Source organism: Panthera uncia, chromosome B4 (genome assembly GCF_023721935.1).
Source record: "Panthera uncia isolate 11264 chromosome B4, Puncia_PCG_1.0, whole genome shotgun sequence".
Lineage (NCBI taxonomy): Eukaryota > Metazoa > Chordata > Mammalia > Carnivora > Felidae > Panthera > Panthera uncia.
In genome coordinates, this window is record NC_064809.1 from 74,555,385 (window position 1) to 74,580,975 (window position 25,591).

General features: G+C 51.3%; 1 protein-coding gene across 2 annotated transcripts in view; it reads right to left on the reverse strand.

Moving 5' to 3' along the window:
- Window positions 1-11,070: 11,070 nt before the first annotated feature.
- FAIM2 (Fas apoptotic inhibitory molecule 2) overlaps window positions 11,071-25,591 on the reverse strand; it is a 30,285-nt gene continuing 15,764 nt past the window's right edge. For both annotated transcript variants that reach the window (XM_049625420.1, XM_049625421.1), the window contains 2 exons: window positions 24,329-24,382; window positions 11,071-11,323 (listed from right to left, as the gene is read on the reverse strand). In XM_049625420.1, coding sequence (XP_049481377.1) covers window positions 11,174-11,323; window positions 24,329-24,382 — 204 coding nt within the window. In that variant the 3' untranslated portion in view covers window positions 11,071-11,173. The remainder of the gene's footprint in view (window positions 11,324-24,328; window positions 24,383-25,591) is intronic.

The window sequence follows — 25,591 nt, forward strand, 5'->3', positions numbered from 1 at the left end:
AAGATAAGTTATTAATAAGGACATAGGAAATTAAGCAAATGGACAATTAACCACAATAACCAATTAACCTCCAGAAAAGCAAAACATGGTGCAAGAAAGGAAAAGTAATCACCGTATACTACATAGTTCAGCGTCGACAGGGTTTATAACCTTAATAAGGTAAACGTTGAATATTGATTAATTCACAATTATTGACAACCAAATCAGAAGGAGCCAGGGAGTGGGTGGAAGAGAAGTGTGTGTGTGTGTGTGTGTGTGTGTGTGTGTCTGCGCACACATTCATGCCCTTGATTTCCATCTCTCTCCCAGTTTGTTTTTCCCTCTGACTGCCATTTTATTTTCTTCTTCAAACTAATGTATTTCCCATGCTTTCAATAATGCACACATATTAATTTTATAGTCAGAAAAGAAAAACCCCCAACACAGCTTATTACTAAGGTTAGGAATGATGTCTCTAAGCATCCTCAGTTCCCCTTCTGAATTCACTATGGACTTAGCGTCTGTAAATTTTTCTAAATGTTGTTTGAACCTACTTACGTTTTCAGCATGTACCACTGCCTGGGCATAATGAGTTTCATAAGGTCACCCTACTACGCAAAGTATACTTCCATAGAATCATAGAATCCTACCCTTTCCATTTACATCTTTTAAACCCAAGGGATTCCCTACATTCAAGAATTTTGTAAGGCGTGTTGAGGATAATGTGGCTGAGGCAAGGTCTGTGAAGGGAACAGTGGGGTGGAGGCCTGGAATGTTCTGGGGTTAGCGGAGGCAGAGGAGCTGGTGAAGAAACCCGGAAGAGAAGATGAAGAACCCCACCCTTTCCCTTACTAAGGACATGAAGGGAAGACAGATCTGTCAGGCTCCCTGGTATCTACAGGATGAAGTCCAAAGGGCTTCTGAAACATGAATATGCACGTGACTCACCTGAACCTCTTGTTAAAATGCAGATCCTGATTCAGGAGGTCTGGGGTCTGGACTTCTGACAGGCTCCCAAGTAATGCCAAGGCTGCTGGCCCACGGAGAGGCCTTGAGAGGCAAAGATGATCCACAAGGTCCTCTAAACACTGGTCTGTTTCTCCAGCTTCATCTCCTCCGCCCACTCCCCTCCCCATTCTAACATCTCTATTCCAGCCACGCTGAACCACTAATAATCCCTGAATAGGCTGGGTGGGAGCTCCATGTCCTTGCACAAGCTGTTCCCTATGCCTGGCATCACCCCCCCCCCCGTACCCCGGCAATTCCTACTTTTCTGAGACCCAGCTCATGTGTGTCCTCTTTTGTGGGACAGCACCACACGCTCTTCTTCAGAAAGAGTATTTCCCTCCCTCTACCTACATGGGTCTGTTACTGCCTTTATCATACAACATTGCAATTTTTTTCAGTTACTTGGAACTTACTGAAGGAAGTGACCATGTCCTGTCTTTGCGTCCCCAACTGCATGGTGCTGGCAGCTAAATAAATGTCACCTAACTAAATGAATGCTTGGTTTATAAAGAAGGAATAGGTTCTCAACAATGTACAGTTGTACCGAGAGGACGAACAAAGTAAGACTCGGGAAAGGATACCTCATGCACCAAGTAGGTGATACTTTGTCACTGTCACACTGCCAATTTCCTTTCCATCTGCCTTCCCTTCCTCCTTTCCTTCTTTCCTATCATCCTTCCCTCTTTGTTCTCTATTTATTCTTTGAATTTTTCTTTATAGTATAAATGTATTTTTTTGAGAGAGAGGGTGCAAGTGAATGAGGGACAGAGAGAAAGGGAGAGGGAGAGAGAATCCCACAAAAGGGAAAGAGGGAGAGAGAGAGGGGGAGAGAGAGCAATTGGGCTCGTGCTTACTCAAAGCAGGGCTTGAACTCACAAACTGTGAGATCGTGACCTGAGCTGAAGTCCAACACATAACCGACTTAGCCACCTAGGCACCCCTATAGTGTATTTTATTATCTGAGTTATGTAATTTTTCAATACAGAAAAATTGGTAAATCTAGATAAGCCACCAGAAAAGACCCGAAGTCTTATTCATCACCTGGAGACGACCACAATGAACATTTTAACGTATATCCACCTAGATTTTTTTCTTCTTCGTAAGCATACATAAAATATATGTGTGTATCTGTATATTTGATCAATATTAAGCAAATTAACGTTTTATGTGTTACTCACTGAGCTTCAATGGTGCTATAGTCTCTTTTGGAGATAACACCGAAAGCCTACATTTCAGAACATTTTAAAAAATTTTAGATCTCTTTTGTATTAAATTAAACATTTTAGGGGCGCCTGGGTGGCTCAGTCGGTTAAGCGGCCGACTTCGGCTCAGGTCATGATCTCGCGGTCCGTGAGTTCGAGCCCCGCGTCGGGCTCTGTGCTGACAGCTCAGAGCCTGGAGCATGTTTCAGATTCTGTGTCTCCCTCTCTCTGACCCTCCCCTGTTCATGCTCTGTCTCTCCCTGTCTCAAAAATAAATAAAATGATAAAAAAAATTTAAAAAAAATTAAACATTTTAATTCCAGTATAGTTAACAGTGTTATACCAGTACCAGGTATATGGTACAGTGATTCAGCAATTCTATATATTACTCAGGGCTCATCATGTTAAGTGTGCTCTTTATCACTTGTTCATTGCAGAACATTTGTAAGGAATACAAGCTAGTTAGTTTGTGGAATATCCCTTGATTTGGTTTTGTCTAGCGTTTCCTCGTGTATCAGATTCAGGCTTTGAGTTTTTTGGTAGAAATTACATAAGTAGAATGCGTCCTTGATAATACATCATGCTAGAAGAGGCACACAATGTCAGTTATTGGGCCCTTCAAACACACACACACACACACACACACACACCAGGCCCTTGTTCAAGCTGTATCCTTTGTCTGAAAGGCCCTCTTTTCTCTTGCCTGCTTGAATAAAATGGACTCATCCTTTAAGATCCAGCTCAAAGTTCTCCAAGAAGACTTTTCTAACTCTTCATCTAACTATGCTAGCGTGGCACCTACCACATTACAGTCACTTTCCTGTCACCTCCATATCACTATGCTGAGCTCCCTGAGGACAGACTCTCTGTCTTTTTTTTTTTTTAATTTTTTTTTCAACATTTTATTTATTTTTGAGACAGGGAGAGACAGAGCATGAACAGGGGAGAGTCAGAGAGAGGGAGACACAGAATCTGAAACAGGCTCCAGGCTCTGCACTGTCAGCACAGAGCCCGACGCGGGGCTCGAACTCACGGACCGCGAGATCATGACCTGAGCCGAAGTCGGCCGCTCAACCGACTGAGCCACCCAGGCGCCCCCAGACTCTCTGTCTTAAGGTGATAGACATGTGCTGTTTTTGGCCGATTGGCATTCAGCATTCTCTGGGAGCCACACTCCGATTATCCTTTGGGAAAATATCCCTCATATTCCCTATCCCCATCAGTGAGTGCAGCTCAGGGATGAATATATGATCCGAGTCCGGTCACTCAGCACATTCCATCCCAGTGCCATAGGGACTGGTCCAGTGAAGAGCTTCTGAACCAAGGAGGTCCCATCGGGCTCAACCAGGACTTCTGCCACAGCTGCTGGCCAGGAAACTCACGGAACTCACACAAGAGCACTTCCATCACATTCCATTGGTCAAAGAACTGTGGTCATTGTTTTAAACTGCTCTGTTCTACCCTCTGGCCTCATGTCCCTCCCGAGGCCCCCAAAAGTTTCTTCCCACTACAATATCAGGCTTAGGTTTGAGGTCCAGAATCACATCTAAATCAAGTCTATGTGCATGTGAAGCCCCTCACATTTGGTTCCTTAGGTAAGGCTGTTCTTAATCTGAACTAAAGACAAGCTATTTACCCCCACCCACCTACACACACACACACACAACGTACAGGAGCTGGACAGGCGTAGGACAACTACAATAGAGGCTCTGGCTCAAAAGGGAGAAGGGTGAGGTCCACCGCAGACATTGGTTATAGCAATTCTGAACTCCAGCTGGCTACCTGTTACCAGTTCCTTGACTAGGGCCCAGTATTGCTCCCTGGCAATGATCACCTGTGGCTCTTAACTCTACCCTCTGGCCTCCTGGTTTTGCCTTTGGAGTCACTTTCTTTTCTATAGGAAATAGCCCATATTACAGCTGAGTAGTTTTCTCAGCTTGTTTCCTGCCCTTAGAAGTCCAAGAGTCCAAAGGCTGCTTCTCAATTTGTATTATTTCTTTCCTTTGCAGGCTGAGCTGGTGGTGCTTCAACCAATACAAGTCTTATACATTCTGTCTTTTTGCTATGAATCTCACTGGAGTTCACTTCATCAGACAACTTGCACTCATAAGTCTCTCTGAGACAAGGCCCCCCCTGTCTTGGGCCCCCAGTGAGGCTGCCGAGGGAGTCTCTTCAAGATCTTTAGAAGCAGAGCGGCTGTGCAACGAATGCCTTGAAGACTCTAGGAGTACTTCTGTTTGAAAGATTCCATGGAGGCACCGTTTTAGATCTTTCTGAGGGCTTTTTTAAAAAATTAACTGTATTTACTTCAAGAGAGGGAGTGTATATGTGAGCAGGGGGTGGGGGCAGAGAGATAGGGAGAGAGGATCTCAAGCAGGCTCCATGCCCAGTGCAGAGCCCAAGGCGGGGCTCGATCCCTTGGCCGTGATACGGTGACCTGAGCTGAAATCAAGACTCAAATGCTTGACCCACGGAGCCACCGAGGCGCCCCTCTGAGGGTTTAAGAGGACCTTACAATCATACTTCTGGCCTCGTCTTCTCCAGGAGACTGTGTTTTCCTGACAGTGTCCTGGGCTTGATCTTTGCCATGGGGCCCTTTATTATTTTGAGAATTCTTAGCTAGCTCGAAAGACTGTCATGGCCTTTTTATACCTCCTCCAAATTCTGCTCAAAAACAGAACAATTTCTTCTTTAGCTTTCCTCTCACTATGTGTTTCTTATGATACGAAGCCAAAATAAGACAGTTGACACTTTCAACATTCCGCTTGGAAATCTTTTTAGCTAGTGACATCAGTTCGTCAGGTATTTTTCTATTTTTCAAGTTAGTGCAGCTAAAAGTCTTGCGGAAGTTTCTACCATGACACAAGGGTCTTTGTTCCTCCAGCTTCCAAGTACATTTTTCTCAACTTTCCCTTGAACTTTCACCTGCGGTCTCTTTCTCCTTGAAGCCCGTCTAGCCTTCCCTAATAGACTCATTGAGGTCTGGCCGGTGTCTCCTATTACCTGGAATGCCCAAGAAATGGCAGATGTTTTAAGTTTTCTTATGGCAGCGTCTCCCTTCCAGCAACCAAACTGTGTTGCTGCAGAGCAAACTACTTTGAACTTAGTGGCATTAACTATTATGCTCGTGGTTTATGTGGATTAGGAATTGGGATGAGGCATACAGGGGATGGTTTGTCTATGCTCTGTGATGTCTTGGGCCTCAGCTTGGAAAACTCAAATGGCTAGGGCCTGAAATAGCCAAAGTTAGGGGGTCTACTTCCAAAATGGCTTCTTCGCTCACATGGCTGCCACTTGATGGGCGTGGCTGGAAGACTGGACCAGCTGGGTCTCTTGGCTAGAGCATCTAGCCTCCTTAGCATGGAGAAAAAGGAGCTAATAAAGAGGCATAGAGCTCTGGAGGGACAGGATAAGGCTCACTTCTTTTGGCAAAGTTTTCCCAGAAAAGAAACCAGAGATCTTGGAGAAGGTTTGGGGTTAGTAGGCTGGGCAGAAAGGATCTTTGTGTGTATGAGTGTCTGTGTGTAGGTGTGTGTGTGTGTATGTGTGTGTGCGTGTGTATGTAATCAGCAAGAGGGCAAACATAAGTTTGCTGGGAGTAGCCAGGCTTGAGTGAGAGCAGATGACATATGTGAAGTGGACCAGGTCAGCTCAGCTCTGTCATTTCTCCAGCCTAACTTAGGAGCCTGGGAATGTGAATGAAGAGCCTTGGTGCGAGGACCATCCCCAGGGGGTGTGGGTGACGGATGTGCTTGAAGGCCACCGCTTGAGACAGTAGCTGCCAGAAGGGAGCGGATGGTATAGTGGATTGTATAGTGATATCCAAGCAGAGATGTCCAAGTTCTAACACCCTGGTACCTGGGAAAGTGACCTTTTTCGGAAATAGGGTCTTTGTAGCCGTAATTCAAGACCTTGAGAAGAGATCATCATCCTGAACGTAGGGTGGGCCCTAAATCCAGGACAGGTAGCTTTATAAGAGAAAGGAGAGGGAGATTCAAGACACAGAGACATAGGAGCAAAGGTCATGTGAAGACAAAGGTGGAGATGGGAGGGCAGCCACAAGCCAAGGAAATGATTGCTAAGAGTCGCCCGAAGCTAGAAGAGAGGCATGCAATGTGTTCTCCCCCAGGGCCTCCAAAAGGAACCAACTCTACTGATCCCTTGATTTCAGGCTTCTAGCCTCCACAACTGTGTGAGGATAACTCACTTCTGTTGTTTTCAGCGACCAGTTTGTGGTCATCTGTTACTGCAGCCCTAGGAAACGAAGGAAGAAGAATGAGTGGGCCGAAGACAGACCCAGTGGGGCTGAAGGGCTGGCTGGAAGCTGGAAGAGCTGAGGGAGCCCCGTGTTGCCGACCCCGCCTATGTAGCCGGCCCTCCCTCCCTTTCCACCAGTCTGCAAGGCTCAGCCTTTCATACACTCTAGACCCTGACTCAGAACCTCACTCCCCTCACTGTTCCACATCTCAGCACCTGCTTCCCTGCCAGGGATGCTGTAAAGAGCGTTTACTTGGGACCATCAGCTGAGTAGTCAGGAGCTGTCGTCTACGTCTTCTGTTCTGCAACACTGTTTTCTCCCTCTCCTATCTTTGTTGTCTATGGAAGTGCTTAGTACACAGCGGGTGCTTAATACGTGTTGTTCATTCTCTCTTCAGGGTCCCCTCAATGTTGCCCTGCTCATTTCCCTGCTAGAGCTGAATTTATACCAAAACCTTGTCACAGAGGAGGAGACTGTCTCCCACTGCTTCAGTGTGGTGTGTCCCCCTCCCACACGGCACCCTCGGCCCCAAGTTCCCTGAAGGAACTCGGCAATGTAATCTCCACTCCATGTGCCTTCTGGTCCCACTCGCAGTCACTAACTCGTGTATAAACTTGGACAAATCACTGCACCTTCTGCTCCTTAGTTTCCTCCTCAGTAAAACCAACGGGTTGGCGCAGATTCATTCATCCCTCCGTTCATCCAAAAGGCATTATTGAGACTATTTGCCGTAAGTCCTGTGGATTCAAGGGTGAACAAGACACAGTTCATGCCTTCAAGGAGCTCAAGTGTCATAGAAGGAGATAGAAAGAGCGACTAAAATGTAACCAGGGTGGTACAGGGCAGGGGGGCTCCTAGGAGGGGTGAGTGAGGGTTCCTGGGGGAAGGACTGAGAAAGGCTCCACAGGAGGGGTGACTCTTAAAGCTACTGCTCCTGGGGATCCTTCCAGCTACAACATAGGCCCTCCTTCTAGAGGAACAGATTTTGGGTCAAAATAAGGAAGGATCTTCTAACAGAACGATGCACAAAGGCTTCCCTGGAAGTTTCCCTATCTGGAGGCACCTCTGGTAGGGCTGTGACAGGTCCAGGGATCCCAAGAGCCTCTGCAAAGGGTATATACGGACAGGAAGATCAGTGTTTCTTTTTCCACATCAAGATAAATGTGGAGATTTAATTCACACTTAGCTATGCTGGGAGAAACAGCTCTGGTGTGAACTTTTCACATTGAATCTGAGTTAAACCTCACACACAGACTCCCCGGCCATCTGAGGCGACAAGCAAAAGGCAGGCCAAGGAAATGGTTCAGGTGTCATAATTTTATTCTTATCTCCTGTCAGTCACGGACCAGGAAGGTGAGGCCAGGGAAGGGAACAGGTGCGGACCCTGGGAAACTTGGAGGAGCTGAGGCCAAAAGGACTGTGTCTGGTGGTATGTCTGCCCTCAGTCACTTGGGAGAAAGCTCTGGCTGCCGGGTGGTGCAGGGTGGTTTCCAGCAGACAGGTGAACAGTGTCCCAGAGACGTGATGATGCTTGGACTAAAGGGATCAGTCGGAGGCCGATGAGGAGAGAGGTCTGAGAAGAGCCGAGAGTGAAAACCAAATCCTGCCTGAAACCTCAGGCCACACAGCCCTTCTGCTTCTTCCCTGCAGAACCAGACCCTGCTTTTCCTCAGGCGGCCACCGAGGGGCAGCAAAGGGCTTGTGTGAAATCCAGCACCCCCCCCCCCCCCCCCCCACCGGGCGAGCTGATAGCTCCTGGACTTGTCCCTTGGAGGCTGAGGGAGCGAGAGGCAGAGCCTTTTAACATACGGGTATCTGTTGGATCTTGACTCCCCTGAGATTCCTGGGCTTCCACGGGCAACACAGGAGCCACACATGCACCTGGGAATTGGGGCAGGAGTCCGGGGAATTCCCTGTGCCTCCCAGGTGCCCAGCTACAATCCCAGGAGAGGATCTCTTGATCTGTCTTCCTCCGACCTCATCACAGATGGTCAGATTCCTGGCTGCCTCCAGCTCTGTAAAATCCAACTACCCCTTCCTGGGCCCAGCCCCACTCCTGCCAAAAATGTATGGGGTCAGCGGTCTCTCCTCTCTGCAGCTTGTGACACCTGGTCAGCTCAGGTTTCTCCTAATCCCACATTCCTGTAACACCTTCCCCCACCCCCTTCCTCCTTCCAAGGACCATCCAGGTGTTCTTGGGGCTCCTTCTGGCCTTGATGCAGCGGGGACGAGGGCACCGAGCCCTGACTCTGCTGCCAGCTCATTGTGTCCCGGATCCCTCCCAGGACCCAGAGCGGGAGACTGGACAGCACACACTGCTTTGAGAATGCCAAGTTGCCCAGTCATGTTGTTTGTTGCTGAGGGCTTACCTCCTCCCCCAAGCTTTGGAGCCCAGCCTTGGATAAGCTTCTCAATCCTATTTCTGCAAAAACTGTCCCAGGAAGAGGAGGACTTGGACAGGAGGATTCTGGGAAACATGACCAAGGCCCAGGCTGAGAATAGCAGCCAAGGAGTGGGGGAGTGATGCCTCTGGAGCTAGGACCAGAGCTCAGGAGAGGAAGTGAAGAAAGGTAGCAACTGCATAAGGAAGTCAGTGCAAGTAAGTGTTCTGGCACCTTTCTGGCCATGGTCTTCCATCTTGCTGATACGAAACTAATCACAGCTTAATACCATGAGCCCATCGGCAGTGAGGCCGCGAATCAGAAACCAGATTCCGGTTTCCCATCTTGTGCCCAGAAGGTGGCAACTACAAAGTACAAAATTTGGTGGTGGTAGTGGGGGGAGGGGGAGGCCAGGGGTGGCACTGAGGCCAACAAATCTCCAGAGCTGTCAGGGCCTGACTGCCCAGTCTCATTCCAGCCCCAACCTTGTCTATCAGCTGTATGACCTTGGACTCGTTACCAGTCCTCACAATCGCCTCAGCTTTTCCCTCTGCAGTCGGTATATGCAGGCTATTCCCTTTATAGGATTGTTTTCACGGACTGACTTAGACCAGCACAGAGTAGGCATCCCAGCCATGCTCCCAGTTGCCTTTGTCTCATCCACCAACACCACCATCTGTTCTTGGTTCCCTCTGTCCTCAAATACCCAAGGTGGAACAAAATTTCAAATGCTTCTGCTGTGTGTTTTGGAAGCTGGCAACAGGAAGGGTGGAGAGGGAAGAGTCAAAACAGACAGGTAACATACCTAGTCACTCCCTCCAAGAGCAAACAGAGCCCCCAGCACAGGGGAGAGAGGCGAGCCCTAGAGGGAGAGGCCAAGGGAAGGTGCAGGTATCTGAGCCTCCCTGACTCCACCCAGTAACTTTCCACTGGCCCAGAGTCCGCTGCTGGGTGCTGGCTACACACTTCCCCCAGGTGTGGCCCCCTGGTCCCCTCCCCAGCAGGGCCTGCAGGGGGCCGGGTGGCTGACGCACACCCTGCTGGAGATCTCAGCCGCCTGGAGGCTGATAAGGAGACCCGACTTCATCACATGGGACCAGCTGGAGGGACTGGCCCTGGCTGTTAGCATCAGCTGAACAGCTTCCAGATTGGAGAGATAAGGAGATAAGGAATGGAGCGGGCTTAGGACTCCGGGCTGAATGGCCGGAGAAGCCAGGGGGAGGGACATGGGGGCACTGCCAGCTGAGGCCTCAGGAGGCCTGGCAGCAGATGGGGGAGAGTTTAGGAAATAAGAAGCGCACAAAGGCCGTGGGGCAGGGCAGGATTCCCTCCCACGGGGGCTTGTTCAGCAGCTAGAATAACCCTCCCTCTCCAGGAACATCCGATCCTCTAGGGCCCAAGCACTCCACTCAGCCTCAGGCGTGGGGTCAGGGGCAGCCCAGGGGATCAAGAGAAGAGGATGTGGGAATATGGGTCTCAGTCCTGCCAACCTCAAACACCCCCAGGGAGATGAAGGTCTGGGTGAATGGGTGCTACTACAGAGCCCATGCCTCTCGGCAGGCTGCCGACTCCCACCTCCCTTACAGCCCCAGGATAGGTAGGTCCCCACTTAGGAGCAGAGCCCCCTGTCCCCACCTCCTGCCCCAACAGTGCTCCATCATGGCCCAGGAAGCTAAACCAAGGCAAGTGCAGATGGCTCTGGTATACTGTCCCTCTCCCATTGCCCTTGGCCCCAGGGCTCAAGTGCCGAGAACAAGCTGCTAGTCCCAAAGCTCAGAGAGGACTGGCAGTCTGGGACAACCATTTGGTCCCCCCACATCCCCCCACCCTGCAGAGCAGCCTCACCTCATTGCCCAGCTGTCCTCCCACCCCCTTCCTTACAAGGGTCAGTGCCTGATCTGGAAGGAAAGAAGGGAGGAGTGGATTGGACACAGGACAGTGTGCCCCAAGGTCACACAGCTGTGGCAGTCTTAGGAGGAACTCTGGTGGGGTGCAGGCCTCAGCCAGGCTTCCTGGGGTCCCTTTCCCACATCTGGAATCCTGTCGGGCTCCTCCCACTCGTTCTGTGGGTCCTCAAACCCAGGGGAGCCTCCAGCCTTGACTGTCCACTTTGGGAGATGTAACTGGGGGGAAGGGGCAGCACAGGGGATGGTGTGACCTCAGTTCCACAGGGCCCCTGGTGGTTGGGTACAAGCTGCAGAGGGTGAGGGTGTGAGTGTCGGGCTGAGGGGAGGCCACAGGATGGGCTGGCAGCTAGTTTTATATCTGGGCTTGCAGGAGCACAGGGAAGGTCAGAGGACCAGCAAGGGGACATTCTTTGAAGGAAGGAAGGAAGGAAGGGCTCCTCATTCCCGGTTGGTGCCAAAAAGCTGCAGGAAGAAGGTGAAGATGTAGATGATGTCTAGGTAAATGTTGAGGGCTCCAAAAATATACTCCTCAGGGCTCAGTGAGTGGCGTCGGTTACCCATCAGCAACTGGGTGTCAAATGCCAGGAACTGAGGGAAGGGGGAAAAGAGAGAAGTCAGAAAGTCCATCACTCTGACACTGACCAAGGGGGCCCAGTGTCCCCACCCAGGCCCTCTCCGATTTTGTTACCATCATATACGGTTTGGCCACTCAGTGACCCTCCTGGAACAGCCCGAATCTGGAACTTTCCCAACACCTTCCATCTCTAATTAACACCTGTTTCCCAAGCACCTACTATGTGCCAAGCACGGGGAAATAGTAAAGAACAAGACAGACAAGATCCCCGACCTCATAGAGCTTAGAGTCTAGAGGGGAACTAGTTCTTAGTATGAGTGTAACCAAAGAGAAATGCGAAGTGCCACAGGGGGGTGGCCGGTAATAAGGAACCCGACCTATGTGAGTTTGACAGTGAGCTTGGGAAGGCTTCCTGGAGGAGGGGACCTTCAAGCTGAGGCCTACTCTTCTCACCATTGCTTCAGAGCCCTGACCTTAGAAGATGAGTGAATGCTTCATGTAACAGTGAGGAGAAAACAGGTACTTCTGTGTTTTGCAGAAATTAGCCCACTTAGTCCTAATAACATTCCTCGAGTAGGGATTATTCCCAGAGGAAATCGAGGCCCAAAGATATTAAGTTCTCGCCTGAGGTTACACAGCTGGGAAGTAGCAAAGTGAGGATTTGAACCTGAGCAGGCCGGCACCAGGGCCCCCCACGCTTAGCCATTCTGTTCCACTGTTCATGGGCAGCACCAGGGGTTAATGTGTTTTCTGCCAGGAAACACTTTCTCCCCAGGGCACCTTCTTGGCCTCATGGACCAGGAACAGTTATTCCCTTAGAGGCAGCTCCTCTCTGCCACCCTGCTGCCCCCTTACCAGACCTTCCTACTGTCGACACTGAATCCTACTCCTCCCACTTAGCTATTCTCTGGGGTCCAAGAATAGGAAGCAGAACAGCTGCAAGAAATGGCATATGACACTTCCCAGGCATGGTGTAGTTTTCTGGGAGAATGAAGCCAAAAAGTTCCACTAGCGACCCAAAGGTTATGAGCCACTGGTCGACCCGGGATTGGGATTCTTAAAATGCATTCACATTCTTGTTAACCGGGCTGTGCCCGGCTCTTCCGTAACTTGTGTGTGGAAGACCTGTGTTCCTTGGGTCCTCTGGAACGTTCATTAGGCAATAAATACGTGTAGGGCAAGAGTTGGTGCAAGCGATTTGCTGGCAGAGACACCATGTCTGCCTTCCGGGCTCACCGCTTAGGGGGGAACACTTCCAGACGCTTGCAGCAAAACTCAGAGGCCACCTGGGGTGGCTCAGTCAGTTGAGCGTCAGACTCTTGATTTCAGCACAGGTCATAATCTCATGGCTTGTGGGATCGAGCCCCGCATCCATCTCTGTGCTGTCAGTACAGAGATGCTCTCTCTCTCTCTCTCTCTGCACCCCCCCTTACTCTCTAACTAAATTCATAAACATTAAAAAAAAAAAAAAAAAAGAAACCTTGGTAAATTCCATTATTAGGGCTGCTTGAGCAGGAGGAAGGTAGCCCAGGAGAGGTGACATTTTGCCTGGGCCTCAAAGGATGAGTAGGAGTTTGCTACACAGAGAAGGCATGGGGAGGCACGGGCCATGGTATGAAAAGTGAGGAATTCGGTGTGGCAGAAGCAGTGGGGCAAAGGGACAGAGAGAAAGGGACTAGAGCTCAAGGGCCATAGGCTCCAATACGGAACAGCTCCAGCATGGGGGGACATCAAGGCATGACCCCCTCAAAGGTGGGAAGGGGGGGGTGATTATGAGCACGGGCTTGGAAGTCTGACCGACCTGGACTGCAGCCTCAACTCTGCTCCTCACTAGCTCTGGGACCCTGGGCAAGGCAGCCTCCCTGAGCCCAGGTCTGTAAAAGGGAGATGAGTGTGCTTGCCTCCTGAGGCCGTGAGAATAAGATAATGCACACCAAGTGGCTGGCACGGTGCCTGACACGTGGTACGAACTTAATGGATGTGAGCTATTAATGTGGCTTTATAGTTGTTACATGCAGAAGGAGGGGTGCCCCCTTGAGAACACGTGTATGCTGCTGCTGAGAGCCAGGTGTCTCCAACAGCTCATCCAGGAGGCGGAAATGTTACTAGGGGACGCTACGCAGCCTTGACAGAAGGAACGCGGAGAGCCACAGCCAGGGCTGAGGGGGGTTGTGCCAGGCACGTCAGGCTCCCTGAGCTCAGCAGCGTTGAGGGAACGGTGCATGAGAACGCAGGACTGGAGTCGGACCGCTCGGGTTTGAGTGCCGGTTCCACCCCTCAGTAACCATCACCCACTTGACCTCAGTGTCCTCCTCTACCAAGTGGGACAGTAATAATGACCACACTATGGCATGGTTTTGAGGGTAAGTAGATGTATGCGGCCTCAACGCTTATTGTTCTTTCGTATCCTGTCACCTCGTTCTACTCGGCTCCTTCTGAATAGGATTCGGATTCTCACGTAAATTTGCCCTCTAAAGAGAGAACGCGCAAGGAGAGGGACCGACTTGAATGCTACAGGCTGCTTAGCAGTCATGCTGCCAGCATAAGTTAATAAATTGCTGATCTGGCTTATCAATCAGTGGCTTTCTTGGTTGATTTCTCAGAGCCTGGTCACCCCTGGGTGAGCTAATGAAATTGACTCTCTCAACCTAGAAGGCTCAGACCCAACCAGGTCTGGGGGTGGCTCCTCCAAGGAGCACCCACCCAGGAGGCCTCCTACAGCAGCCAGCAGGCTTTGCTCTTGGAAGGAAGAGGAATGAAGTGATTTCCGCCCCTGCCCTTGGCCTATAGCCACGGATGCTTATCTACGTGGTGCTCTCTGGGATAGCCTGCCCCAGATTCCAATACCATTGCACCTGTCGCTGCAACTTCATGCCTGCGAGTCAGCTGCAGGCTTTCCCTCATTTAGTCCCACCAATATTTATTGAGCACCTACTATGTTCCAAGGAGCTTGCCTTCAGAGAATTGACAGTCTAATGAAAGCAAATTATCAGAGATTACATTATGAGCTTGCATTCATTACAGGGGCAAGTAGCCCGATAATCTTGGGTGTTGGTAAGCATCGTTAACTAATGTTTTGGTTGGGAGTGGATATCTTGGTTATAGTTAACATCTGGCAGCTAAGATCTCAGCTGGTTTGACTGCTGACATCTGAAAGGACATGGGTACTTCCTAGAGTTGGTGGCCAGCTGAACACAAGAGGAGGAGCATGTGGGAGGAGGAGCATGGGTTAGGGGCAAGAGGCAGGAGTGGGTCTAGGAGGCTATTAATTTACATCTGAGTTGCCCTTTCACACACTAATCCTTTATCTCATTTCTGTCGCCCAATATGCCCTGGGAGGTGGGAATTACTATCACTATTTTACATACAAGGAAAGGAGTCTCAGAGCCAGTGAGTGGCTTGCTGATGGTCATTTTTCTTCCGTGCCGGGGGACATCAAGCCATGACCCCCCAAAGGTGGAGAGACGGGGGTGATTATGGGCACGGGCTTGGAAGTCCGCCTGACCTGGATTGCAGCCTCAACTCCGCTCATCACTAGCTCTGGGACGCTGGGCAAGGTAGTGACCATCTGTCTCCTATTCTGATAGAGAAGCAGGCAGAGTGGGCTTGCCGGGGGAGGGGGCATGCACAGAGGGCAGAGGAGCCAAAGGCAAACTTTCCTGGCTCACCCTGTTGGCTGGGCCCCCTGGCCACACACTTGGCCTGACCCTGCTGTGTCCAGGACCTGGGCTTATGTCTCTTGTCCTCCCAGAGGTGAGGCTGGGGGAGCCACGCCATGGAGAGGCCAGCTCAGAGTCAGCAACAAACAGGCACCAGATGCAAAACGCTGGCCTTACAATGTGTTGAGTCAGCATAAAAAAAATAGCTCGTGGACCATGTCCATCCTACAGAAATGCTAGCATGAGTGTGCAAAACAGCACGCCCAAGGCCATTTACAGCAGCGCCGGTTCTAACAGTGAAATACTGGAAACCCTAAACTCTCAACTAGGGAATGGTTAAATAAACTACGGGCAGCAGCACCAAGGCAGAAACATCTCTGATATACGCTATTATTAGAAAAGAACAAGCTGCACAAAAATCTGCCTCATACGATCCCCTTTCTGTAATAACAACAACCCAAAAACTCACAAAACTATATATCATACAAGCCTATATAGCAAATACCTATAAAATGCATGTAGAAAGGTCCAGAAGGAGACAACTGATCGCAGCACTTACCACTGGGCAAGGCAGCGAAGGACATGCAAATAGCATTTGCTTTATCTACATACTGTAAGATTTTAAAAACTGAAATATGTGAACAAATGTCTTCATATTTTATTTAATTAAAAAGTTTTATTTTTATTTCATTTTCTATTTTTAGGGAAAGAGAAAGCATGAGCAGGGGAAGAGGGGCAGAAGGAGAGAGAGAGTTTCAAGCAGGCTCCCTGCTCAGCATGGGAGCCCGACACAGGGCTCGATCCCACAATCCTGGGATCATGACCTGAGCCGAAATCAGGAGTCGGACGCTCAAACTACTGAGCCACCCAGGCGCCCCTAATAAGAAATTTTTAAAAGAAAGATTACAGTAACATACAAAAAAGTTGCTGAACCTTCTGAGGAATCTGGGGCACAAAGAGTGTGAGGGACTTGCCCACCTCACACAGCCAAGAGGACAGCTCAGATCTTCTGACCTCAAATCCTGTTCTCCTTCCAGCATGTGACACTGCTCTGGGATCCGGGGTGTGTGTGTGTGTGTGTGTGTGTGTAGAAGGCTGGAAGAGGTGGAAAGAGAAGCACAGAGCTCAAGGCTAGCTGAGGCTTCCTGGGGGGCTACAGGGAGCACTGGACCCATCTGGCCCTGCCACCACTTTCTGGGCTAAAGGGTGAGCCTGGACTTCGAGGATTCTGCAGGAAGAGGATGCCAGCCTCAAGCCCTGTGCCTTTAAAGGCTGGGATGCAGGACAGGGTGAGGGAGTAGGGGAGCGGAGGAGAGGCACTGAGTGGAGACCTGGGTCCATTTGTGGCCTGGTACCAACAGAAGTTATTTCTCTTGTCTTCACTGACCTGAGTGTCAAAAGTTTAAATCTTACATCTTCGGGAGCACCTCTAGGCAGCCACTGAAGGAACAGGGTCTGGCAGGTGTGTGAGCCAGATGGCCTACCCCAGGATAAAAGGGGAGCAGTGTATGGAAGTATGTGGAAGAGCCCATGTGTGGTCCTCTGAGGTAGGGCATGAATGTAATACGGTGCTTAAGAACATGGACTGGGGAGGGGCACCTGGGTGGCTCAGTTGGTTAAACATCCAACTTTGGCTCAGGTCATGATCTCATGGTTCGTGGGTTCGAGCCCCGCGTCGGGCTCTGTGCTGACAGCTCAGAGCCTGGAGCCTGCTTCAGATTCTGTGTCTCCCTCTCTCTCTGCTCCCCCCCCCACTCATTCTCCCTCCCTCTCTCTCTCTCTCTCTCTCAAAAATAAATAAATATTAAAAAAAAAGAACATAGATTGGGGAGTCACACAGACCTGGGTTCAAATCTTGCAACTGACTATCACTAACAGGTAATATCATCGGTTACTAATGATGCACCAGTCACTTTGTTAAGTGCTTTGCATATGTTAATTCACTTTCAACAACCTACATGTTGGGTACTATCATTACCTGCATTTTAGAGATGAGGAAACGGAAGCACAGGGAGGTTATACGATTTTATCAGTTCACACAGCTAGAATACGGCAGAGCATGGATTTGAACCCAAGTACTCTGCTCCAAAATTTGGTGCTCTGAGTTACAAGGTTAACATTTACGATAAGGGTAAAAGTTACCATGGTAGTTGAGAAACTATCAAGTTCCAAGTGCCAGGCTGTTTTCTTTTTTCCTTTCATGTATTATTTAATTACGACCACGACTTTGTGGAATAGTTCATATTAGGCCCATTTTAAAGAAGCAGGTGAGGCACAGAGGAGTCAAGTAACCTGCCCAAGGTCACAGTGGTAAGAGGATGAGCTAGATCTTGAAAGTCATTTGGGTGGGGTGCATGTGGCCACCTGGAGGGCTCCCCTGGCCCTTCTCATAGCACCTCTTCCTGGTTCTGCTCTGCGTCTGAGAGCAGTGACTCCTGCCCTCCCTGCCCCAGCATGCCAGTTAGACACTCCTCTGCCCAGCTCCTTACAGGGACTCTGAACCGCCCCTCCCTCAGTCCCCCACCCCTGGTGGTGGGGGGGTGGAGCTGGGAGGAGGACTCCTTTCACTGTCTCCAGGTTAAGGTATTGGTTTGAAGGGCTTGGTTTGGGCAGGGCATGGGTTCCTGAGGAGGACTGCCTCAGGAAGTGAAACCGAGGTAGGTCCTGGGAGGGGGACACCTAGTGCACTTTCCCCCTGAAGGAGCAATTACCCGTCAATCCACGCTCCCCGCTGCTGCCCTCAGAGGAGAGCGCTCAACTTCGGAGGGTTCAGATGAGGCCGCAGGTGAGGTGTCAGGGCTGTTTTAGTGGTGGGTAGCAGAACAGAGAAGGTTCTCACTGGATCTTTCAGGCTCACGTAAAAAACTGAGGTGAAAGAGCCTCTGAGCTCTGAATGAAATAAAGGTAAGTCTAAAATAAAATGATACCCCTGCCTTGGGTTTGGGTAGCCATTTTTGCTTTTCAAAGTGTTTCTCTAATTGTGAAGAAGGTAGGGCATATATCACAGCCCTGAGTAAAAAAGCAGGGGCAGGGGCAAACAGGAGTCTCTTTCCAGAATCCTCCAGATGCTGTGCGGCTGGCCTAGGCCAGTCAGGGGAACATCAGGGACACAGATTCTCTGCTGGGGTTGGATGGAAGTAACTGCTGAAAGCCTGATCTCAAAGGTTGAGAAAGCCTCCCTGGGTTCTTCTGCTGTGGAGGGAGTCAAGCAGCAGGAAATCTCTGGCCTCTATTTTCCCACCTGTGAAATGGGACAAGGAGATAGAGTCGAAAGAATAGCTGGACTGAGAGTCAGGAAAATGGGGCTTTCATCCAGCTTGGCAGCTAACACTGTGTGTGTGTGTGTGTGTGTGTGTGTGGTTTACGAGGGTGCGTGTGGGGTGGGGAGCATGCTGTCTCAGGGCCTCAGCACAAATAGGTCCCTGTCAGCACTAAGGACTCACCTCAACCCTCCTTTCTTGCAGGGACTGAGGACAGAGGGCTGTATGTATCTTCCCCATGGGCAGGGCCAACACCTACAAAGCATCTTCCTACCTCAGCTTCACTCATCCAAACACCATCAGGCCCTGAAGCATCCAGTACTGACCAACATACCTGTTCTTCCTGCCACCCTGTCCCCAACTCTGGCACTCTGCCTGCAGTGGTCTTTTAACTGGTCTCTCAGGCTCTGGCCTACCCACACAGCTTCTGGCTAATCTTCCTTAAAACACAGAGACCGTGAGGGGCCCCTGGGTGGCTCATTCGGTTAAGCGTCTGACTTCGGCTCAGGTCATGATCTCACAGTTCGTGAGTTCGAGCCCTGCGTTGGACTCTGTGCTGACAGCTCGGAGCGTGCTGACAGCTTGGAGCCTGCAGCCTGCTTCGGATTCTGTGTCTCCCTCTCTCTCTGCCCCTCACCCGCTCATGCTTAGTCTCTCAAAAACAAATAAACATTAAAACACACAGACTGTGATGTTTTCTCAGGTCTCCAATCCATCCAGGCCAGGCAGGGGACAGTTCTGTTCTTATTGGGCTTGTCGCCTAATTTCCAAAGTCCCATGCTTAGTTTCTTTCCTAAGTCTCCTGGCTTGGCTTCCCGGTTTAGGTGGCTGGGAGATCCTAGCTTCCCCAAAGAAGGACTAGCTCTGAGGTAGAGCCACACAAGTACTGAGGCTCAGCCACAGCGGGAAACCTGCTGGCCAAGCCCTTGGCCCAACCCGCTCTCTCTCCCTGCCCCAACCCTCCTGCTCTGTCCCAGCCCCTCCACTTTGCCCCATCATCTCACCCAGCCAAGCCCTCATACTCCCCCGCCTGACTTTCCATGAGCCACTATAAAAAAAGCACCGAAGGAGAGGGCACTAGTGGGGTCAGGAGGATAAGCCCTGAGGTACCTGCGGGCTGACTCACCCACTTCTACTGGCATTTGGGTCTGGTGCCCAGTGAGGGGTATGAGATAGGGGTGAGGCAGAAAACCCAAAGCCTCTTGAGAATGCACCAAGGCTGGATGGGTGAGGCCTAGGAGGGGCCTCTTCCTCAAGGCTGGACCTCGGCCCTAAGAAGCCTGGGCTCCCCACCCCTGATCTCGGCCTAGTCCAGCTCAGTGGCCCTGCCCTCACAGATGGTAGAGACTGTCAGAGAGGGGCTAAGGTATCTAGGAGAGAAAAACCATTTGAATTCTAACAGCCCTTCCAAGGCCCAGGCTGGGAGCATTGGGTGGGTCCTCGCTGGAGGTCTGGGGTCTCCTCTGAGGCTTCTCCCCTTTCTCACCCACCCTCCTTGTGGCAGCTGGGCAGGGATGCTCTGAGTGTGTCGCTGGGAGGGCCCCTCGTGGTGCTGAGAATTCTCCACAGGCTAGGGTGGGAGATGCCGGGATGGGCAGATGAAGAGACTGGGCGTGCTGGGTGCTGGGGATGGGTTGGAGCTAGGGGACCACAGCTTCCACAGGACAGAACTGATGCAGGAAGCAGGGTCAGATTGAGGCCAATGGCCTTCTGAGTTGGGGTTCATGGAAAGGCCCGGAGACTGTTCTTGTGGGGCTGGGCCTCTGATGGCCTCTGTCCACCTAAAACTCAGAGGAGGGAGGGCAGTGAATCCAGGGCCCTCCTCGGCTCTCCCCTACCCCAGGGGCCCCAGGGAACCTGTGCATGTCTTCCCTCCTTTGGCCCAGGTGAACAAGGTCAGGAGGTGGAGCTGGGGGATTCAGACCACGTGCTCCTGGCCATTGTTTACATAATCTGGAGGAAGAGCCCTAATGAGACATTAACAGCTAATTAGGCACTGTGGTTCCTCCTCCCCTGTGACTCACCGAGCAACTGAGGCTTTCTTTCCCTGCTCTGACCAGCATCTCGGCCAGTCCTGGCCCCTCGGACATGCCTCTCAGGCACCTATTCGTTCCATAAACATCAAAGGGGTGCCAGGCACTGGGGATGCAGTGAAGTAACAAGCTAGACAAAAACCCCTGCCCTCAAGGAACTTACATTCTGCTGGAGGGAGACAATCAACAAACAAATCAGAAAAAAAGGATGAACAGTGCTGTGGTGAGAAATAAAGCAGGGAGGAGGAGTAGGCAGTGTGTGCGTGCGTGTGTGCTCAGTCACACAGGATTGTAAATCAAGCGAACACTTGAAGGAGGGGACACAGGGAGCTGTGAGTGGATCCGAGGGGACAGATGGAGGCATCTGCAGGTGGAGAGGCCCCGGGCTGGGAGTGAGCCTGCCGTGCTCAGGGGCAGCAAGGAGTTGCACATGGCTGCACCAGAGCGGGCGGTGGGGGGCATGGGAGGAGGTGAGGTCAGGGGGGACCTGCAGGCCCAGGAAGTCATCCCTGGAGGCCCAGCACAGGAAACATGTGACCTCATTCACACTTAACAGGATCAACCCGAGCTGCTGCACTGAGCACACACTGTGGGGGCCACGCCAGTGGGAGGCCACGGTGGCAATTCAAGAGGGGGACCAGGGAGTAGCCATGAAGGTGGAGACAAGTGGTCAAATTCTGCCTAGAAGGTGGGGCCAATAGAATTTGCTATAGGGCCAGAAGTGGGGTGTGAGGAGAGCGGAGGAGTGGAGGATGTCAGCAGGGCGTTTGACTTGAATGACTGGAAGGACAGAGTTGCCATTTACAGAGATGGAGAAAAGGCTGTGGGAGAAGCAGGGTTTCAGCGAGAGCAGGCACTCAGTTTCAGACATATTAGGTTTGGGGTGCCTATTAGGTTTCCAAATGCGGATACTGAGCGGACAGTAGGAAATTCGAATCTGGAATTCTGGGCTGGAGATCAACTGTAGGGCCATCAGCATAAACGATGGTATTCAAAGTCTTGAGAGGATCCTGACTTGAAAGATCCTGTAGAGAGTGAGCGTAGAAAGAGAGGAATTGATGGCCCTATGGCCCTCGGTGTGAGCAGGGGGACAGGAGAAAGACAGGACAGCTGGTGGCCAAGATGCCCAGGGAAGAAGGTGCTTCTGGGTGGAGGAATGAGCAACTGTATCAAACAGGCTGAGGGTCTGGCAAGATGAGGGCTGAGAAATGACCACTGCTGATCCCGCTGAGAGCATTAACAGGGTTGAGAGAATTTGAGAAGGATTGGGAAGAGAGAAAGGAGAAGACAAATTGGAAATACAGGTATCCCTTGCTTTCTGAAAGTTTGAGTTACATTGTTTCATTTTTACCAAAGACCTGGTAGTACCTGATTTCGCCAGCCAAAAGAAATCCAAAGAGGATTTTCACTTTTACAAAAAAAATGGCGGGGGGGGGGTAGCATTCAGTATTTGCTTTGCAGTGAGCTGTTATATAGAGGCGGCACACCCAATGATAGAGGCAGCATGCACCCCAGACAACAAGCGGCACCCCCGAGCTCCTTCCCTGGGAACTACACCCAGCATCTGGGCATCAAGCCGCCACAGTTTTGAGCGGTGTCTGTGAGCATCTGTGTTTTATCTCTATTTATTTTGTGCATCATGTCAGCAAGATATGTCCTAAGGTAGCAGAAAAACCTAAGAGAGGCTATTTTGGAGGGGGGCTGGGATACTCAAAAATTTTTTCATAGACATTAGTTGCTTCTTCGCTTATACCATTTCAGCTTACAAAGGTTTCATAAGAAGGCATTACTTTTGGGGGAAGCTTATCATCAGTGTAGATTCCCTTATAAGGATTTTTGCTCTAAATGGGGGTGCTGCAAAGGGATGTGGGTCAAGAGTGGTGTGTGTGTGTGTGTGTGTGTGTGTGTATGTTTCCAGATAGAAGAAATTATAGCCTGTTTCCATGCTAATGGGAATAGTCCAGTAGAAAGGCCAATACTGATGGGGGCGGGGCGGGGGTGGAACAGGGGGTTTGCTGGAAAGAACTTCCAGCCTCTTCCCAAATCCAAGCTAATAGGAGTTGTCTTCTTTGAGGGCGACCACAGGGGTGCTGGAAGTGGCACCAGGCTGGGCACAGGACACCTGGGTCCTATCTCACATCTGCCAACTCTTAACACCCAGGGCTTCGGATGGGGAAAGCAGGTCTTATAACATCAGTGCTGCCTCCTTCCCTGGGTTGTGGTGGAGATCCAATGAGGTAATAGGTGTGAAAGTGTTTTCTAAAATGTAAAGGGTGGAACAGATGGCTGGGATTATTTTTACTATTCTAACAACACAAGGGATTATTAAACAAATTTAAGGGATTACTATTCATCCAGCCTTCCTTGTATGTACAGCCTTCCTGCTTAGCTGACATACTGGCTGTGATCTGATCCACAGGAAGCCAAGTAAACTCCCCTACTCTCCACTGATGCTCGCCGTGCTCCCCCTCTGCCCTGCACATTGACCCCTCTTCCTCCATTTGTCCCTGGCAAACACTGTCCTCTGAAGCCTCCCGGGTTCACTTCCCCCCATGTGACCCTGCATTTCTCTTTCCTCTTGGTCTTATTCCCCACCCCTTCCTTTTCATTGAAAGAACTTTTTAATGTTTATTTATTTTGAGAGAGAGAGAGAGAGAGAGAGAGAGCAGGGGGAGGGGCAGAGGGAGAGAGAGAGAATACCAAGCAGACTCTGCACTGTCAGCACGGAGCCCGACGCGGGGCTCAAACCCACAAACCGCGAGATCATGGCCTAAACCAAAACCAAGAGTCCATGGTGCAACTGACTGAACCACCCAGGTGCCCCTCATTGGAACTTATTTTAAGTAGGTCCTGCCTGGAGGAAAGAGAGTATTGGTGCGGGAGCCAAGAGAAGTTAGTGCTGCATGGTGACCTTTCTGGTTTGCCCGAGATTTAGGGGTTCCCTCAAGCAGTGGGACTTTCAGTGTTCAAACTGGCAAAGTTCTGGGTAAACTGGGAGAAACTGGTCAGCCTAGCCTTGACCAAGGCCACACTTAGTTGATATGCCATCATCTTGCCAGGAAACAGGACAAACCATTTAACTTCTTTGTGGTCCAGTTTTCTCGTCTACGAGAGGAAGGGCTTGGAGTTTCACTAGATCCCTTTTTAGTGCCTTCAGCACTAAAACATTCCAACGAGGGACAGGAGGGTCTGGTCACTCCTTCTGCTGGTGTTGGTGTTTACCTTGTGTGCCCCCTGAGAAGAGGTCACTGAGATGAGCTTGCCCACCTTGGCGGGTCCCGGAGCACCATCACATTCAGGTGCCCACCTGAGCAAAGGGCCTGTATTGGGCTCTTCCAGGCAGATGTCTGTCCCTGGCTACCTCCTGTCTCCTGGGCATCTCCCTGCGGCCGTCCTGAGCTCCTCCCCACGTAGCCTCATACCCAGAACGGGGCTCTGCAGCCAGACCATCCAGGTTGTGACTCTGGTCCCCTGCTTCCTAGGATGCTGTGTGAACTCGGGCAAGTCGTTTAGGCTCTGAGCTTCGGGTTCCTCATCTTAACCTGATCACAGCAGAAGCTATTTCACAGAGTCATGGTGAGGGTTAAATGCACATGGAGAGCTTGTTGGTGGGGGGAGGCGTTCAATAAATACCGTCATCATCATCACCATCAACACTCTCAGTTTGGTGACAACAACCAAGACCACTGGGGATCTCCCTTGCTCCAAGAAGCCTTCCCAGATTTTCCCTAGGAGAGCAATGACTAGCTTAGTCCCCGTGGCCAGGGCACCCTCATTCTCTCACCCCTGCAAGCAGCACTGGCCCTCCCCAGGAGCTAGGGGTGCCTCTTCCCAGCTCTGTCTAAAGCTCCAATCCTGTTACCACCTTCTTCCTCCCCTGCCCAGATAAGCTGGTGTATCTCAGAAACCAGAGAGCATTCCCTGAAAGCAGCGCTGAGCCTTGACCTGCCCACAGGAGCTTTACAAGGTGTCAGGGAGGAGGTCCATGAGGAAGATGGGGATAGTGGAGGGGCTTGGGGAGGTGATCAGAGACTGAGAAGGCGGGGCCCCCAGGGAGCCACACTCACCAACGTAAACACGCCTGCTCCCAGAGCGGCATACACAGCGTGGAGCCAGGGCACCTGTGGAACAGACACAAAATGGGTATAGGGTGACAGGCGGCAAAGGAGGGCTCAGTCCAGAGACCGGGGGATGTAGCACAGACCTCCCTGGTGGGTTCCTTCTCTCACAGCAACCCCCAACCCTCCCCAGCAGTCCGGAAGACGCCCCAGGACAGAGAGGGGTCCTTGATTCTCTGTGTGCTCAGGGTGCGTCTGGGGAGCCCCAGGAGAACAGTGATCAGGGAGGGACTGGCAGGGGAGTTCCCAGCCATACACAGCCCCGGACTCAGGCTGGTTGAGGGAGACTCAACCTGTTGAACCCCTGCCGTCCTCCCTGCCTGAGTCTGGCCTCAGGCCTCTACCTCCCCCCCCCCCGCCCCCCGCAGACACACTCATCCCTGTCCTACGTGGGGTCTGTCTGTTCCTCTGTAGGGGAATTCCCTAGCTTTGCCTGGAGGCGTAAGGGGCTCAGAGGTCTGTGTGTGTGTGGTGGGGGGATGGGGGGATCCTATGGAATCCCTGCCAGCCGTTCATGATGCGATTGCTTGCAGTGCCCCTTCCCAACCTTGGCCACCCCTAGGTCTCCGGGGCACCCAGCTGGGTGTGGAAACCCTGCAGGTTTCAGCCATGCCTCCCTCCACGGGGCCTTCCCCCAGAAGATTCTTGGAAACAAAGGCATCCCAGTAGCCTGACCTGGATCAATAAACGGTTCTTTGAAGTTTGGAAGCCACTTCCTGTAACTGCCTCTCCCCCATCCTAGATACACAGAGGGCCCCCAGACCAGCTCCGGCCCCTCCCTTCGTCAACAGGATCCTGGGAATTGCCAAGGAAATGCCAGAACCAATCCTGATGTCCTGGACTTGGAGCCAATACCCTGCGGACTGGGGCTGGGCAGGATGGGGTGGGGGGAAGGGGGAGTGGGGAATGCTGCTTCTAGCCTGGCAGAAAAGGGGCAGTGGGGGGACCATGCACCAAAGGTGGTTAAGAGGAGTCCTGGGCGGGGGTACAAGCACTGAGCCCTTAGCAGGAGTCTAATAGCTTCATCCCCTGGGTTCCCAGGATTAAACCTCAAGCCCCTCCTGTGATGCCCTCGGTCTGCCCCTTCTCCACCTGCAGCACGCTGACTGCCTCAGTCACCCCTGAGCCCTGTGCTGTCCAAGCTGCATTTCCCAGGGCAGGCTGGACAGCTGAGATTTGGCTGGCCCCATGGACACCGTAATGGGGTGGGAG